General features: G+C 40.6%; 1 protein-coding gene across 1 annotated transcript in view; it reads right to left on the reverse strand.

Annotated features, from left to right (window-relative positions):
• The window catches only part of LOC126354613 (ankyrin repeat domain-containing protein 29-like), a 571,227-nt gene that overhangs the window by 133,755 nt on the left and 421,936 nt on the right, over positions 1–15,536 (reverse strand). The window contains exon 3 of the mRNA XM_050004375.1: positions 12,150–12,248. Coding sequence (XP_049860332.1) covers positions 12,150–12,248 — 99 coding nt within the window. The remainder of the gene's footprint in view (positions 1–12,149; positions 12,249–15,536) is intronic.

Consider the following 15,536-nt stretch of genomic DNA (forward strand, 5'->3'; position numbering starts at 1 on the left):
AGGGTCAATTTCACATTACATGGGGGTATCCGGATGCCTTTGTCCAGACAGCGTATGTTCAGTCCGTGCTGCTTATCGGGGATGTCCGGATGTCTTTGACCAGAAAGCGTATGTTCAGTTCGTGCTGCATATCTTCAAAACGGGACCCTTTTAAGTCTAGACGCCTCTGGTCCCCTTCCTTCCATCTTCAAACTTTAATGCATGTAATTTTCCGTGAGGCTACGCAGAGTTCCGCAGTTTTCACGATCCGGCGGAGAACACGAACACTTTTACACTGAACTTATCGACTTCTAGCACCGAATCAATCGATTTTCATGGATCTTACTGCACATTATGGACGTAGTGAAAGGTCGACAACCTTCGAGTAAGTGTTAGTAACGTGGACAGTCTCGTTCGTTTCTTCTTGGTTTACGAAGTCACTTTAAGTTTAATAGTGTTTGCCTTTGATAATGGGACACAAATGAAAGTGTCGCCGCACCCTTCAGTTGTCCAAATGGTAGGGGGAGGGGTGGGGGGGGGGGGACAGAGGCAGATGGACCTACGAGTGGACACGTATCGACAAAAACTGAACGGACGGAGCTTTACGATTCCGGCACTTGCAAGACAGAACATAACGCTTTGATCACGTATACAATCTAGCAGGCGAGAGCGCGAACTCACTGCTGCAGTGCCTGCTTAATTCTGCGACACGTGTTTCCACAGAGCAGTGCTCGCGGAAGAGCCGACCGAACTGACATCCCCCTTTCTTGTATCTTTCCACCCTCCGCGACGTGCCTTTGTCGTCGATGATGGGCTTTATTCCGTATAGGCAGTTAACATTTTAACAGCAACGAACGAGTCCCCTGCAGCAGCTGGATAGCGTACAGGTTTCTGACAGCTCCGCCTCTCGCCACTTCTCACAAAGATCGCCGACGTTTTCTTTGCAACAGACGCTGGCATTATAATGAACGCTGTGTGTGCGGTTTGTCTAGTAGTAGTAGTAGTAGTAGTACCTTTATTCATCCGTAGATCTCTTTTTACAAGGATATAGGACATGTCAAAGTATTTACAGGTTTAGACCAATTTAAAATAAGCTAACTCGTATACGCATACATTTACAGACTTCTAGTCAGAGAGTCATTAGATTTACTCCTGGTGTACAATACTTCTTTTACAAATAACTTACTGAATAATTTAATGCCACACTGTTCGCTCATATCTCACTATCACTCACTATCACTCACTGCACACACTATACACACTGTTTCACTTCACTCACCACACACACACACACACACACACACACACACACACACACACACACACACACACACACACACACACACACACACACACACACACTGGTGATCTCTGGGCCATTTTCTGAACCGCAACCTCCCATTTACTATCCTGAAAAACAGAGTCAGTATCCTTCTATAATGAAAGAGATATTGAGCTCAGAATAAGGAAGAGGTGTTAGTATTATGCTATGCATAGTTTGGGAGTAAGCTTTTCCAGAAAAGGAGAAAAGAAGGAAAAAACACAGTGTAAAGGTGTTGTGTGGATGTTTTATAATCACTATTATTTATTTGTATAACTTTTACCAAACCCTACTCAGTTCTACCTAAGTAATCCTTCAATGTATAAAATGTATGTAGTTTTCAGCTGCCTTTTTAAATAAGTGTATTTTTGCAATTTCTTTCATCTCTTTTGGTAATTTATTGTACAGTTTTATTCCATGATAGAAAATGCTGTTTTGAGTTTTTTATGTTTATTTCTTCTTGGTAAATGTAAGTTGAGTCTAGCTCTTGTTCCGTGGTCATGGATAGAGCTGTCTGTGCAGTAATTACCAATGTTAATTTTGATGTGTGCAACTGACTGGTAAACGTATTCACATGGAGTAGTTAAAATCGCCAGTGTTTTGAACACGTCTTTACAATGAGCTCGACAACTGGCTCTTTTCTGGAGTTTGAAAATTGTTTTCATATTTTGTGCATTTGTTTCCCAAAAAAGAATGCCATAGCTAAGAATTGAGTGTACATATGAATAGTATGTAACTAAAAGACTCTGCATGTTACACACTGATGATAGGATTCTAAGGGAATAACATGTCGATGACATTCTGCTTGCAAGTACCTTTGTGTGCTCACGCCACTTCAACTGCGAATCAATATTCATTAATAGAAATTTTGCATTTCTTACACAGTCTATAGAGGTGCCATCTACATTTAATTTGTCATTTTCCCTCTTCAAACTGAAATTCATGGAGTTAGTTTTCTTTATGTTCAATGTCACTTTATTGCTTATTGACCAATCGTGAGCTTCCTTGAGAGGTTCATTTGCTTTCTCTGCAAGTAATTCTCTTGTTCTCTCGGTGACTATAATATTGCTATGATCAGCCAAGGAAATTTTTCACCATGAGTAACACTGCTAGAAAAGTCATTGATGTATATCAGGAATAGTATTGGTCATATTATGCTACCTTGCGGAACCCCTTTATAACGTATTTTGGTTCTGATAAGTGTTTTACTAAATGGTTAGATCTATTTGAAGTACGTGTTACCTTTACTCTTTGTACCATATCTGCTAGGTATGACCGAAATCAGTCATTAGCTACCTATCTTATTCCTAATGCTTCTAATTTAGTTAATAGAATCTGGTGGTCGACTGTATCAAAGGTCTTAGAAAGGTCCAAAAATATGCCCGTGACACACTCATCTTTGTCAAGAGCATCATAAAAAACTTTTTCGAATTCTACTATGGCTAACTCCGTATTTTTGCCACTTCGGAAACCAAACTGTTATTCGCTTAAAAATTGTATTTATTCCGGTAATTCATTAATCTTTCATGATTTCTTCTATTATTTCTGAGGAATGGTGACAGCAGGGCAATAGGCCGGTAATTTTCTATGTCTTCTGCATTACTTTTCTTAATCAAAAGAACAAATCTTGCCAGTTTCAACTGATCTGGAAATGTCCCTGATGTGAAGGATTCATTTATTGTATTTGTTAAGGGGCCTTGTAAAATCTCTATGCATTGTTTCAGTACAGACACTGGTACTTCATCAAAGCCTACTGACCTTTTACTTTTTAGTTTTTGAACAGTTTTATTGACTTCGTTCTCTGTAGTTGGAAGTAACATCATTGTATTCAGTGCAACATTATTTACAGATGTTATATTTGTTTTGACGAATTTTTGCTGTAACTTCTCTGCTCTTTCAATATTTAAAAATGCCCGTTTACATAGTTTGCTAAGTGTTGTGGATCATTTATTACCTTATCCATCTCCCTTATCAGTACGTTATTCTGCTTTTGTTTGCTTATCTCCGGATCCTTTTTTATAACATCCCAGACTGCTTTGCTTTTATTCCCTGCATTATATATTATTTTGTCATCAAATGACTTTTTTGCAGCAATCGGCACCATCCTATAGATCTTTTTGTATCTACGACAGAAAATAAGAATTCTGAATCATTGCGACTCTTTTTCATGGAACTGAGGTGTTTAAGTGTATGGGAGTAATTCTTAATACCTGCTGTTATCCATCTGCTTTTGTGAGATACTTTTGAAAAAGCCTTTTCATAGTTCATTTAAATAATGTGGAGAATTTCATATTCACATTGGTTTCCTTATACACTTCATTCCAGCTTTGTTTTGGTAGTTATTTTGAAAAACCTTTTATTGTGATTTCTGATCAATGTCGTTTGTAGGCTTGCAGCTTAGGGAATGATTCGATGCCTGATTTTACTGTTGTTATTTGACAGATTTGACAGAGATGGTCTGATAGTCCAAGATCTTTTACAGCTACATCACATTTTTCCCTGTCCATATCTATGGCCACATGGTCAATTGCTGATGCAGTCATTGAAGTAAGCCTTGTTGCACTATTGACCGTTATGGATATGCCAAAACTCTGAAGGACATTTATGAGGATGCTACTCGATTCATTTATGATATTAGTGTTGATGCTAATGTCCCCACACAGAATTGTGTTGACCTTTGTACTTGAGACTTTATCCAGAACATCTATTAATTTATTGAAACAACTGTCCACTCTACCACTGGGAGATCTAGCCCTATTAATTCAATAGCTGATATTTCAAAGTGTTTGTCTTCACTTACAACTGGCAGGAGATAATTGCGTAGCCGTAATGCACAGACAGTTTCTTATTAACATTTAACCCCCATCACACACACACACACACACACCGAGGTGACGCCTAAAAACGTGATTTTACTTAACACATGGGGCCGCAAGTTCCGGGAAATATCCCAGAAGTGGATGACAAATGCTGAACACCAGACGTCACCAGATGACGTACCTCATCGCATATGTAGCGATTGGGCACATCGATTCTACCCTAGCCAGTAAGAGGCAGTGCTACGAGTCGGTTCGGTTTACAAACGTCTTTTGTGAATGTGACGTTTGTAAACGTAGAGGTTAAGAAGTTATTGTCCTCGCTGTTGCCAAGCAAAAGCTGTTCTAGTTATGCGTTTCTTTCCTTTTGTTCCATCTTTTTTTGTTTACACACTTTATTTAGTAAACGACACGTAGGTCATTTAATGCTAACGATACAATTCGGAAAATTATACTTAGTCGCTGGTAACGCAACACAATAGGGTTTTTGTTGTACTGTACCTTGCAATTAACCAGCGGAGACCGCGAGACGGTTAAATAGAAAAATAAATCCTACCTCAATCTACACATGTAACTGTCCACTGCAAAGCAAAATAATTCTGCCAGCCAGACGTGAGGCTTCGACGCACAGAAGTCGCGCACGTAGGCACAGAGCTATACCGACGTCAATAATTGCTTCATTCGGCAAGTTAGGATTATCAGGTACGCATACCGATAGGCTCCACCGCTGCACGTTCGGCGATGTACGTCATCTGGTGACGTCACATTTTCAACATTTGTCGTTCACTTTTGGGGAATTTTGCGTCGTTTGAGGCCCCATGTGTCTTGCATAAAATTACTTGTCTCAGCGTCATCTACGTCGCTTCGGCGGTTTTTAAGCGTTAATAACGAAGACCCTGTAGTGGTGAAATGCAGAAAGCCATCAATAAAAAGTGTTGATACAAATGCATTAAACAGATTTGTTGGAAAGGAGCTTCCGTTCCCTTTATGTGAGCAAAGCCACAAGTATTATGATAAGCGACCTTATATGCTTTGCACTCATACAGTTACTCCCTACACAAAAACAACTACCTAAGAAGGAAATTAAGTGATGTATATGTATTAAAGGCACGCTTATATCCTAACTTGACAATTATACTACTTTCTTGCCCAGTAAAGGGATACATAAAGTCTTATCTATACGCAACGTTTTCGATGATTGGGACCACACAAAGGAGTCAAAAAGCATTCTGATGGGTTCTTAGAGAAGCATAGCTCTACCTAATCCATACTTGCACCTTCTAACGTGTTGTCATATCCCTCCTATATTGCTTTATGATCTTATTTGACCAAACATGCTTACACAGTTTATTCGACCTATGCTTTATGTAATTTGATGAATAATTCAGAACGCTTTGTCTTCCCTCTACCAGAGTACACATATGAAAGCAAGCGGAAATTACAGCGTTGTTTTTTCTGAGGGCATATGACTATTGTATGGTTCAACGACGATGGCATCCTCTTTGGTAAAATATTCCGGAATAATTTACAGAATAATGGAAAAACTGGTAGAAATCGACGTAGGGAGAGATCAGTTTGGATTCTGGAGAAATGTAGGAACATGCGAGGCAATACTGACCCTACTACTTATCTTAGAGGATGGGCTAAGGGAAGGCAAACCTACCTTTACAACGTTTGTAGATTTGGGGAAACTTTTGACAATGCTTACTGGAATACACTCTTTGAAGCTGTGAGGGTAACAGGGGTAACACACAGGAAGCGCAAAAGAATCTACAATTTGTAGAGAAAGCAGACGGCAGTTTTACGAGTCGAGGAGCATAAACGTGAAGTAATGGTTGAGAAGTGAGTGAGACGGCGTTGTAGCCTGTCCCCGATATTATTCAATGTGTGCGTTGAGCAACCAGTAAAGGGAACCAAAGAAAATTTTGGAGAAAGAATTAAAGATAAATGAGAAGAAGAAAAACTGTGAGGTTCGCTAATGACGTTGTAATTCTGTCAGACACAGCAAACGCCTTGGAAGGAAGACATAAGGTGAACGTCAGCAAAGGCGAAACAAGGGTAACGGGTAACGGGATTTAGTCGAATTAATCTGGCGATGCTCGGAGAATCAGATTAGAAAACTAGACAGTAAAAGTAGTAGAGGTGCTCTGCTATTTGGGCAGCAAGATAACATGATGGCTGAAGTACAGAGAATATAGTTTAAAATGTGGATTGGTAATGGCAAGAATAGTATTTCTCAAAAAGCAAAATTTGTTAACATAGAATGTACGTCTAAGTGCCTGTATGCCTTTTCTCAAGGCATTTGTCTAGACGATAAACAGTTCAGATAAAATGTGGTTCCACAGAAGAATTCAGAAGATTAGATGGCTAGATCACGTAACAAACGAGGAGGTACTGAACAGAATTGGGGAGAAAAGAAATCTGTGGCACAACGTAGCTATAAAGAGGGGTAGGATGATAGGACACATTCTAATATTAGAGAGAAGTTTGTGAGGGGTGACGAGCAGGGGAGAGAGCGTAAAAATGATAAGAAGGAGACCAAGATAAGACCACAGTTACGCACGTTCAGAAGTAGTTATTTGGAGATGATGAGGCTTGCACTGGGTTGAGTAGCCTGGAGAATTGCATCAAACCAGTCTTCGGAGTGAAGACCACTGCGATAACATGTGGTGTCATCTCCCTCTTATCTCTAGTACTACAGCTTCTATTACAATTTTGATTACTTCCCACCTATACTGCCTTTTCTAAGTGGACCTATAAATCGCTGTAAAAGGACATGAGTGTACACAGTGAAGTACAACTGCTATTTTACAGGTAGTAATTAAATGAATTATTATTATTTCTCTTTTCTGTCTCAGACCTTGATCAAGCGTGACTTCCTTTTAACTGTACGGTTACCCACCATACTTGCTCCGGACACTGAGAGAGGGCTGTACAAGCAATGATCACACGCACGGCACAGCGGACACACCAGGAACCGCGCTGTTGGCCGTCGAATGGCGCTAGCTGCGCCTTCAGCGATGAGAGTCGCTTCTGCCTTGGTGCCAATGATGGTCGTATGCGTGTTTGGCGCCGTGCAGGTGAGCGCCACAATCAGGACTGCATACGACCGAGGCACACAGGGCCAACACCCGGCATCATGGTGTGGGGAGCGATCTCCTACACTGGCCGTACACCTCTGGTGATCGTCGAGGGGACACTGAATAGTGCACGGTACATCCAAACCGTCATCGAACCCATCGTTCTACCATTCCTAGACCGGCAAGGGAACTTGCTGTTCCAACAGGACAATTCACGTCCGCATGTATCCCGTGCCACCCAACGTGCTCTAGAAGGTGTAAGTCAACTACTCTGGCCAGCAATATCTCCGGATCTGTCCCCCATTGAGCATGTTTGGGACTGGATGAAGCGTCGTCTCACGCGGTCTGCACGTCCAGCACGAACGCTGATCCAACTGAGGCGCCAGGTGGAAATGGCATAGGAAGCCGTTCCACAGGACTACATCCAGCATCTCTACGATCGTCTACATGGGAGAATAGCAGCCTGCATTGCTGCGAAAGGTGGACATACACTGTACTAGTGCCGACATTGTGCATGCTCTGTTGCCTGTGTCTATGTGCCTGTGGTTCTGTCAGTGTGATCATGTGATGTATCTGACCCCAGGAATGTGTCAATAAAGTTTCCCCTTCCTGGGACAATGAAGTCACGGTGTTCTTATTTCAATTTCCAGGAGTGTATATAAGTTTGGATGTAGCTGTATTGCGTTGATGTACTGGTGGATATTGTGTGGTATGACTCCTGTAGTTGATAGTATAATTGGTGTGATGTCAACTTTGTCCTGATGCCACATGTCTTTGACTTCCTCAGCCAGTTGGATGTATTTTTCAATTTTTTCTCCTGTTTTCTTCTGTATATTTGTTGTATTGGGTATGGATATTTCGATTAGTTGTGTTAACTTCTTTTTATTGGTGAGTATGATGTCAGGTTTGTTATGTGGTGTTGTTTTATCTGTTATAATGGTTCTGTTCCAGTATAATTTGTATTCATCATTCTCCAGTACATTTTGTGGTGCATACTTGGATGTGGGAACGTGTTGTTTTATTAGTTTATGTTGTATGGCAAGTTCTTTATGTATTATTTTTGCTACATTGTCATGGCTTCTGGGGTATTCTGTATTTGCTAGTATTGTACATCCGCTTGTGATGTGATCTGTTTCTATTTGTTGTTTGCAAAGTCTGCATTTATCTGTTGTGGTATTGGGATCTTTAATAATATGCTTGCTGTAATATCTGGTGTTTATTGTTTGATCCTGTATTGCAATCATGAATCCTTCCGTCTCACTGTATATATTGCCATTTCTTAGCCATGTGTTGGAGGCGTCTTGTTCTATGTGTGGATGTGTTAGATGATACGGGTGCTTGCCATGTAGTGTTTTCTTTTTTCAATTTTCTTTCTTCTTATCTGTTGATGTTATGTGATCTATAGGGTTGTAGAAGTGGTTATGAAATTGCAATGGTGTAGCCGATGTATTTATATGTGTGATTGCTTTGTGTATTTTGCTAGTTTCTGCTCGTTCTAGAAAGAATTTTCTTAAATTGTCTACCTGTCCACAATGTAGGTTTTTTATGTCGATAAATCCCCTTCCTCCTTCCTTTCTGCTTAATATGAATCTTTCTGTTGCTGAATGTATGTGATGTATTCTATATTTGTGGCATTGTGATCGTGTAAGTGTATCGAGTGCTTCTAGCTCTGTGTTACTCCATTTCACTACTCCAAATGAGTAGGTCAATATTGGTATAGCATAGATATTTATAGCTTTTGTCTTGTTTCTTGCTGTGAATTCTGTTTTCGGTATTTTTGTTAGTCTTTGTCTATATTTATTATTATTATTATTATTATTATTATTATTATTATTATTGTTATTTTACAGAGCAATACGTCTCGATACAGCATTAGTCACTAATGACTTAGAGGAGTGTGCAAGCTCCCTCTGAAGTGCTATTCGCACATTGTGAAGAACATGTTAACAGATGATAAGAAACCGTGTAGCATACGTTACTTTTCCAAAGGAAGTGTTAAGATCATGGTGTAATCATAGACGTCATACTACGAGTTTATCTCTATAGATATTAACTGCCTCATTGTGGAATGTTGATGTGTGACATCTGTGTTCAACAAGAACAGCTACAGCCCTTTGACGTACATAATTAACAGCCTTTTCTGCTAAATCTATTAACACAGTGTATCTCTTACACAATGTAAAATATGCAGAATATACAAAAGTCTACTTATCTTCTACGTACTTCATATCATGTAAACTAAAGTGAACTGTTGCATGTCACAGTAGTACCACATTTCATTACATGAACACGTAAAAGATGTAAAAACCTATTAAAGAGAGAATGCCTACACTATACTGTCCATTGTATCTACACTGTCGCTCGCTACACTAGTGGTCTCAATAAGTGAGCGATACATTTGTTTATTAATATAGAACAATTAAATTACGACAGTGGCGCTACATACGTCGTTTTTATACTCAAAATCTGTAATAGGGAATGATTAAGTCTGTTTGACAAATTGGTTCTTTTTCTTAAGACCTGTTTATACGCGCCAATCCTAATTTGTTAATATCTATATTTGTGGCGAACAGTGTTCCGAAATACGAAAAATAGGTTTCTTGTGCTTTAATATAGCACTTCCACATAACATTCATGGAAATGTTGTTAAGAATCACATGTAATTTATAGGTAATTAATTAAAACAATAGGCAGATAGTTATATATCATAACTTGTAGATTGGCAGTACCACGTTTTTTAGCCAGGGAAGATGTAAAAATTTGCAGTAGACATCTGTCACGGCACTTTGTAAAATTGATAAAATGGTTACCGATAACTATCTTATTTCATGGGCTTGTGATCTGGCACAGAGTTATGTCCACGTTGACACTCTTACAGTTATGTACGGAGTAGCATTACCATTTCCTTAGTAGTCCCCTTCTCGTGTTCAGAAGTGGTGCTTCAATGTTAGGTAGTCATACATATTCATTTCGTTAAAAATCTACATCCATAAGCTAGTAGTTGTCTACACGTGGCACAGTCTTAACTATAGTACTCTGCAGGGGATAAAATTATGTTTTATTACATTGTGGAAGACTGTCCATGTTGACAAATGGCAGTATTCTACAGACCGTTATCTGACAATTCTACCTTCTGACAATAAACTCATGGTTGTTCAACGTTAATCAGTTTTCTGGAGGATGTGTTAAGAACATGATGTAATTATAGCTACGACATTAAGAGTTAACCTACGTGTGGCTGATGTAGGGAAAAAAATGACTGTATTTTAATGAGGGTACTCTATTTTTCACAAAGTAACAATTACGCAGGTCTATCGACAAATCCGTAGCGACTGCCTTTTGAATAACACTTATCTTGGCAATCTTTAGCTACGTCTTTATCTATTGTGTTTGATGTTTCACAAATTTTAAACAATATCGTATGAAGAAGGCCAGGGAATGCTGTAATCTAAACAGAATATGTACATTTGATCCATGAACTAATATCTTCAACTTGTCATTAAATTGAACTAGAACATTCTTAGGACTATTATTAATCCCATCAATGTTCTGACTTACATCATCACGGATTAATCTGCAAACCATTATGACATACACCGATGTTAGTTGTGTAATAACTGTAAAGAGTGGCCTCAGTGTGAACTGAAATACTGACACGGACAGTCTAGTAGGGGCTACCTCTAGGTGTGATAATGATTTTTCTGTATATTATTTTTATCATCTAGTCTTGTACGAAACATTTACAACTATAATACATTTTGACGCATGCATGTGTTTTAATTGTAATGTATTCTAATCTAGTCTTAGCACTGATAATAGCCACACAGATCGATTTGCAATAAACAGATTATTAGCAACTCATTGCAATAAGTTTCTCAATTTTCGTAATGTAGCTAACTTAAAATATCATTTGCAATGCCAAAATGTTTAGTCTGTCTACTAAGATGTGAGTTTCGAAGCTTCTATATCGACACCGATACTCCGCAAGCCACCTTACACGGTGTAGCGGAGGGTACTTCGTGTACCAGTCTCACTTCTCACTTTTCCTGTTCGTGAACGGTCCACGTAAAGAACAATTATTGTAAGCCTCCGTGTGGATCCAAACTTCTCAAATTGTATCTTCATAGTGTTTTCACGAGATATACCAAGGATGAAGAAGCATATTCTGGCTCTTCTAGAAACATACGCTCTCGGTATTTTAACGGTAAGGCACACCAAGATGCAGAATACCTCTCTTGTAACGTCTGCCACTGGAGCTGGTCGAGCATTCGTCCGATGCCTTTGCACTCACTGACTAAACCTGTAACGGAACGTGCTGCTCTTCTTTGGATGTTCTCTATTTCCTCTTTCAATCGTATCTGGTATGGATCCCTGACTGATGAACAGTATTCAAGTATATGAATGCGTAGTGTCTGATCTTCCGGACATGTTCGAAAGAATAGACACTACTCACTCATAATTGATACGCCTAGCTGGGCAATGGAAACGCAGGTGCCAGCCAAAAACTAGAATAACTGTAAGTAATCCGTTGTTTACGTAAAAAATCATACGCGAACTGTTTTATGATCTACAAATATCGCATATCAGTACGAAACTTTATCATTCTGAATTCCACTCAAGTTGCCTTAAAGTAAAAGGCGAAACGCGTCTGAAAGAAATTAAATACATTGCAGCAAGAAAAGGCGATTTATATTTTTTTTATAAAACGAGTATTTATGTTCTTGCTGAAGATGATGGCCACGCGTACACACTTGTTAACGAACAAAATTATGCTTCACGATGCAGTGGTACCAACAATATGAGCGGCATGGCCTCACGCACCGAGCCAATACTCTGTCAACGCAGACTTGACTTTTGCAGTACAGAATCTCACGGGAATTCTGACGATGGCTGCGACTTAGGTGCCTTCGAGAAGCCTAGGTGAGGTGAGAAAGATCGTGGCGGCGGACTCACCGTGCGGCGGGCCTTGGGGTCGGCGCCCTGCTGCAGCAGCTCCCGCACGCAGTCCACGAAGCCGCCGGCAGCCGCCAGGATCAGCGGCGTCGTCCCGTCCTGCAACAAGCCGGCACACCGCGTCAGACACGGGCGTCTTCTGCATACGACTGTACAAACCAGAATGCACAGTACATACGGGTTATCCGGCCTGCATGCACATTGCGCTGATTTTTGATATACAGAGAAAAATCAATAAAAGTATTCTGCTGTAATTAGAACGAATATTTTCGATTAGTAGACACTATTATGAAATTGACTTATGAGCTAGCGCTGGAAGACAATGCCATTACCAAAGACACGATCGTACTTTTCCTAGCTTCTTCAAGAACGAAACAATTTGTTAAACAACAATTTTTTTTAATAGAACACGTTTTTAAATCAGACTGGCAGGTATCAATTTCTCCTAGCCCCATTACATACAGTTCGGAAAATTTGTGATTCTGAATTTTTAACAGCTATAAAAGTACACTATGTGATCAAAAGTATCCGGACACCTCCAAAAACATACGTCTTTCATATTAGGCGCATTGTGCTGCCACCTACTGCCAGGTACTTCATATCAGCGACCTCCGTAGTCATTCGACAACGTGACAGAGTAGATTGGGGAGCTCCGCGGAACTCACGGACTTCGAACATGGTCGGGTGATTGAGTGTCACTTGTCTCATGTGTCTGTACGCGACGTGAAAGTGAAGTGGAAACGTGGAGCGACACGTACAGCACAAAAGCGTACAGGCCGACCTCGTCTGTTGACTGACACCGCCGACAGTTGAAGAGAGTCGTAATATGTAATACGCAGACATCTATACAGACCATCACACAGGAACTCCAAACTGCATCAAAATCCACTGCAAGCACTATGGAAGTTAGGCGGGAGGTCAGAAAACTTGGATTTCATGATCGAGAGGCTGCTCATAAGCCACACATCAAGCCGGTAAATGCCAAATGACGCTTCACTTGGTCTAAGGAGCGTAAACACTGGATGATTGAACAGTGGAAAACACTGTGTGGAGTGACGAATCACGGTCCACAATGTGGCGATCCGATGGCAGGGTGTGGGTATGGCGAATACCCGGTGAACGTCACCTGCCAGCGCGTGTAGTGCCAACAGTAAAATTCGGAGGCGGTGGCGTTACCGTGTGGTCGTGTTTTTCATGCAGAGGGCTTGCACACCTTGTTGTTTTGCGTGGCACTATCACCGCACAGGCCTACATTGTTGTTTCAAGCATCTTCTTGCTTCCCACTATTGAAGACCAATTCAGGGATCGCGATGGCACCTTTCAAAACGATCGAGAACCTGTTCATAATGAACGGCCTGTGGCGGAGTGCTTACACGACGATAACATTCCTGAAATGGACTGGCCTGCACAGAGTCCTGACCTGAATCCTATAGAACACCTTCGCGATGTTTCGGAAAGCCGACTTCGTGCCAGGTGTCACCGACCGACATCGATACCTCTCCTCAGTGCAGCACTCCGTGTAGAATGTACAGCCATTCCCCAAGAAACCTTCCAGCACCTGACTCAACGTATGCCCGCTAGAATGGAAGCTGTGATCAACGATAAAGGTCGGCCAGCTCCGTATTGAATTCCAGCATTACCGATGGAAGGCGCCACGAACTTTTAAGTCATTTTCAGCCAGGTATCTGGATACTTTTGATCACATAGTGTACTTAGTTATACTTATATAAAATCGTGGGGTGCATGCACTATAGGATTGATGTGTTAGTAGTTCAGCTCCTAACTGCCCGGCGTTTCAAACTGACTATACCGGCTTTAAGGTTTTGTAGCATTTACTGCATTCAGCTTAGTTCTGTGGTTCATCTTCTTCCAGTACACAGAAAGAGCCATAATTCTAAAGCATCAAGATAAGAAGCACCATCTACGGTTGCTGCACAGAAAGAGAAAAGCTCTTAAACTTTCCGCTGGGATGTGACACAAGGAACATTTAATTTAGGGAAGTTTCATAGCAACTGTAACATCTCGTGAGGATTTGGTGGCGCCCAGACACACACATTATGGGGTTAAAGATCTAGAAAAACTTCGTCATGCACCAACATTTTGTTTGCATAGTTCATAGTCTGCAGGCTGTAGAGCTTGTAACAGGTTTACAAATAAAAATGTCTGAGCTGCTCTTTCATTTGACGTACTATTTATAATTGTAAGTTGGATACAATAAATGATACAAAGTATTAAACCCGGCGTACACGTTTTGAAACACTCTGTACTGTTGCATGTGCTCCACGTTTCTCGTTAACAAGCTAACAAGTATTTTAATAGCAATTAAGAATTCACAACTGGCAGTTCTAAGAACTGTGTGTTTTGGGCTAGGTATCTGTATGGAACTTAGACAAATTATTTCATATGTTGTATCCAATTTAAAAACGTGTTATTTAAATGATTATTTTCTGTTTTACAGTCAAATGTATGTGACTTCTCTCAGTGGATTTTAAACACTTTGATGAGTTTATACAGGGTGGTGAATTGCTAGTGACCCGGCCAAATATCTCATGAAATAAGCGTCAAACGAAAAAACTACAAAGAACGAAACTTGCCTAGCTTGAAGGGGGAAACCAGATGGTGGTATGGGTGCCCTGCTAGATGGCGCTACCATAGGTCAAACGGATATCAACTGCGTTTTTTGAAATAGGAACCCCCATTTTTATTACATATTCCTGTAGTACGTAAAGAAATATGAATGTTTTAGCTGGACCACTTTTTTCGCTTTGTGAGAGATGGCGCTGTAATAGTCACAAACGTATAAGTAAGTGGAGTCATGTAACATTCCGCCATTGCGGACGGTACTTGCTTCGTTATACATTACTCGTGTTAAAATGGACCGTTTACCAATTGCGGAAAAGGTCGATATCGTGTTGACTTATGGCTATTGTGATCAAAATGCCCAACGAGCGTGTGCTGTGTGTGCTGCTCGCTATACTGGACGACATCATCCAAGTGTCCGGACCTTTCGCCGGATAGTTACGTTATTTAAGGAAACAGTATGTGATACGTCAGCCACGACCTGCAGCAAATGATGATGCCCAAGTAGGTGTTTTAGCTGCTGTCGCGGCTAATCTGCACATCAGTAAAAGACAAATTGCGCGAGTATCGGGAATCTCAAAAACGTCGGTGTTGCGAATACTACTTCAACATCGATTGCACCTGTACCATATTTCTAGGCACCAGGAATTGCATAGTGGCGACTTTGAAAATCGTGTACAGTTCTGCCACTGGGCACAAGAGAAATTATGGGACGATGATAGATTTTTGCACACGTTCTATTTAGCGACGAAGCGTCATTCACCAACAGCGGTAACGTAAACCGGCATAATATGCACTACTGGGGAA

The sequence above is a fragment of the Schistocerca gregaria genome, chromosome 1 (genome assembly GCF_023897955.1).
Source record: "Schistocerca gregaria isolate iqSchGreg1 chromosome 1, iqSchGreg1.2, whole genome shotgun sequence".
Taxonomy (NCBI): Eukaryota; Metazoa; Arthropoda; class Insecta; order Orthoptera; family Acrididae; genus Schistocerca; species Schistocerca gregaria.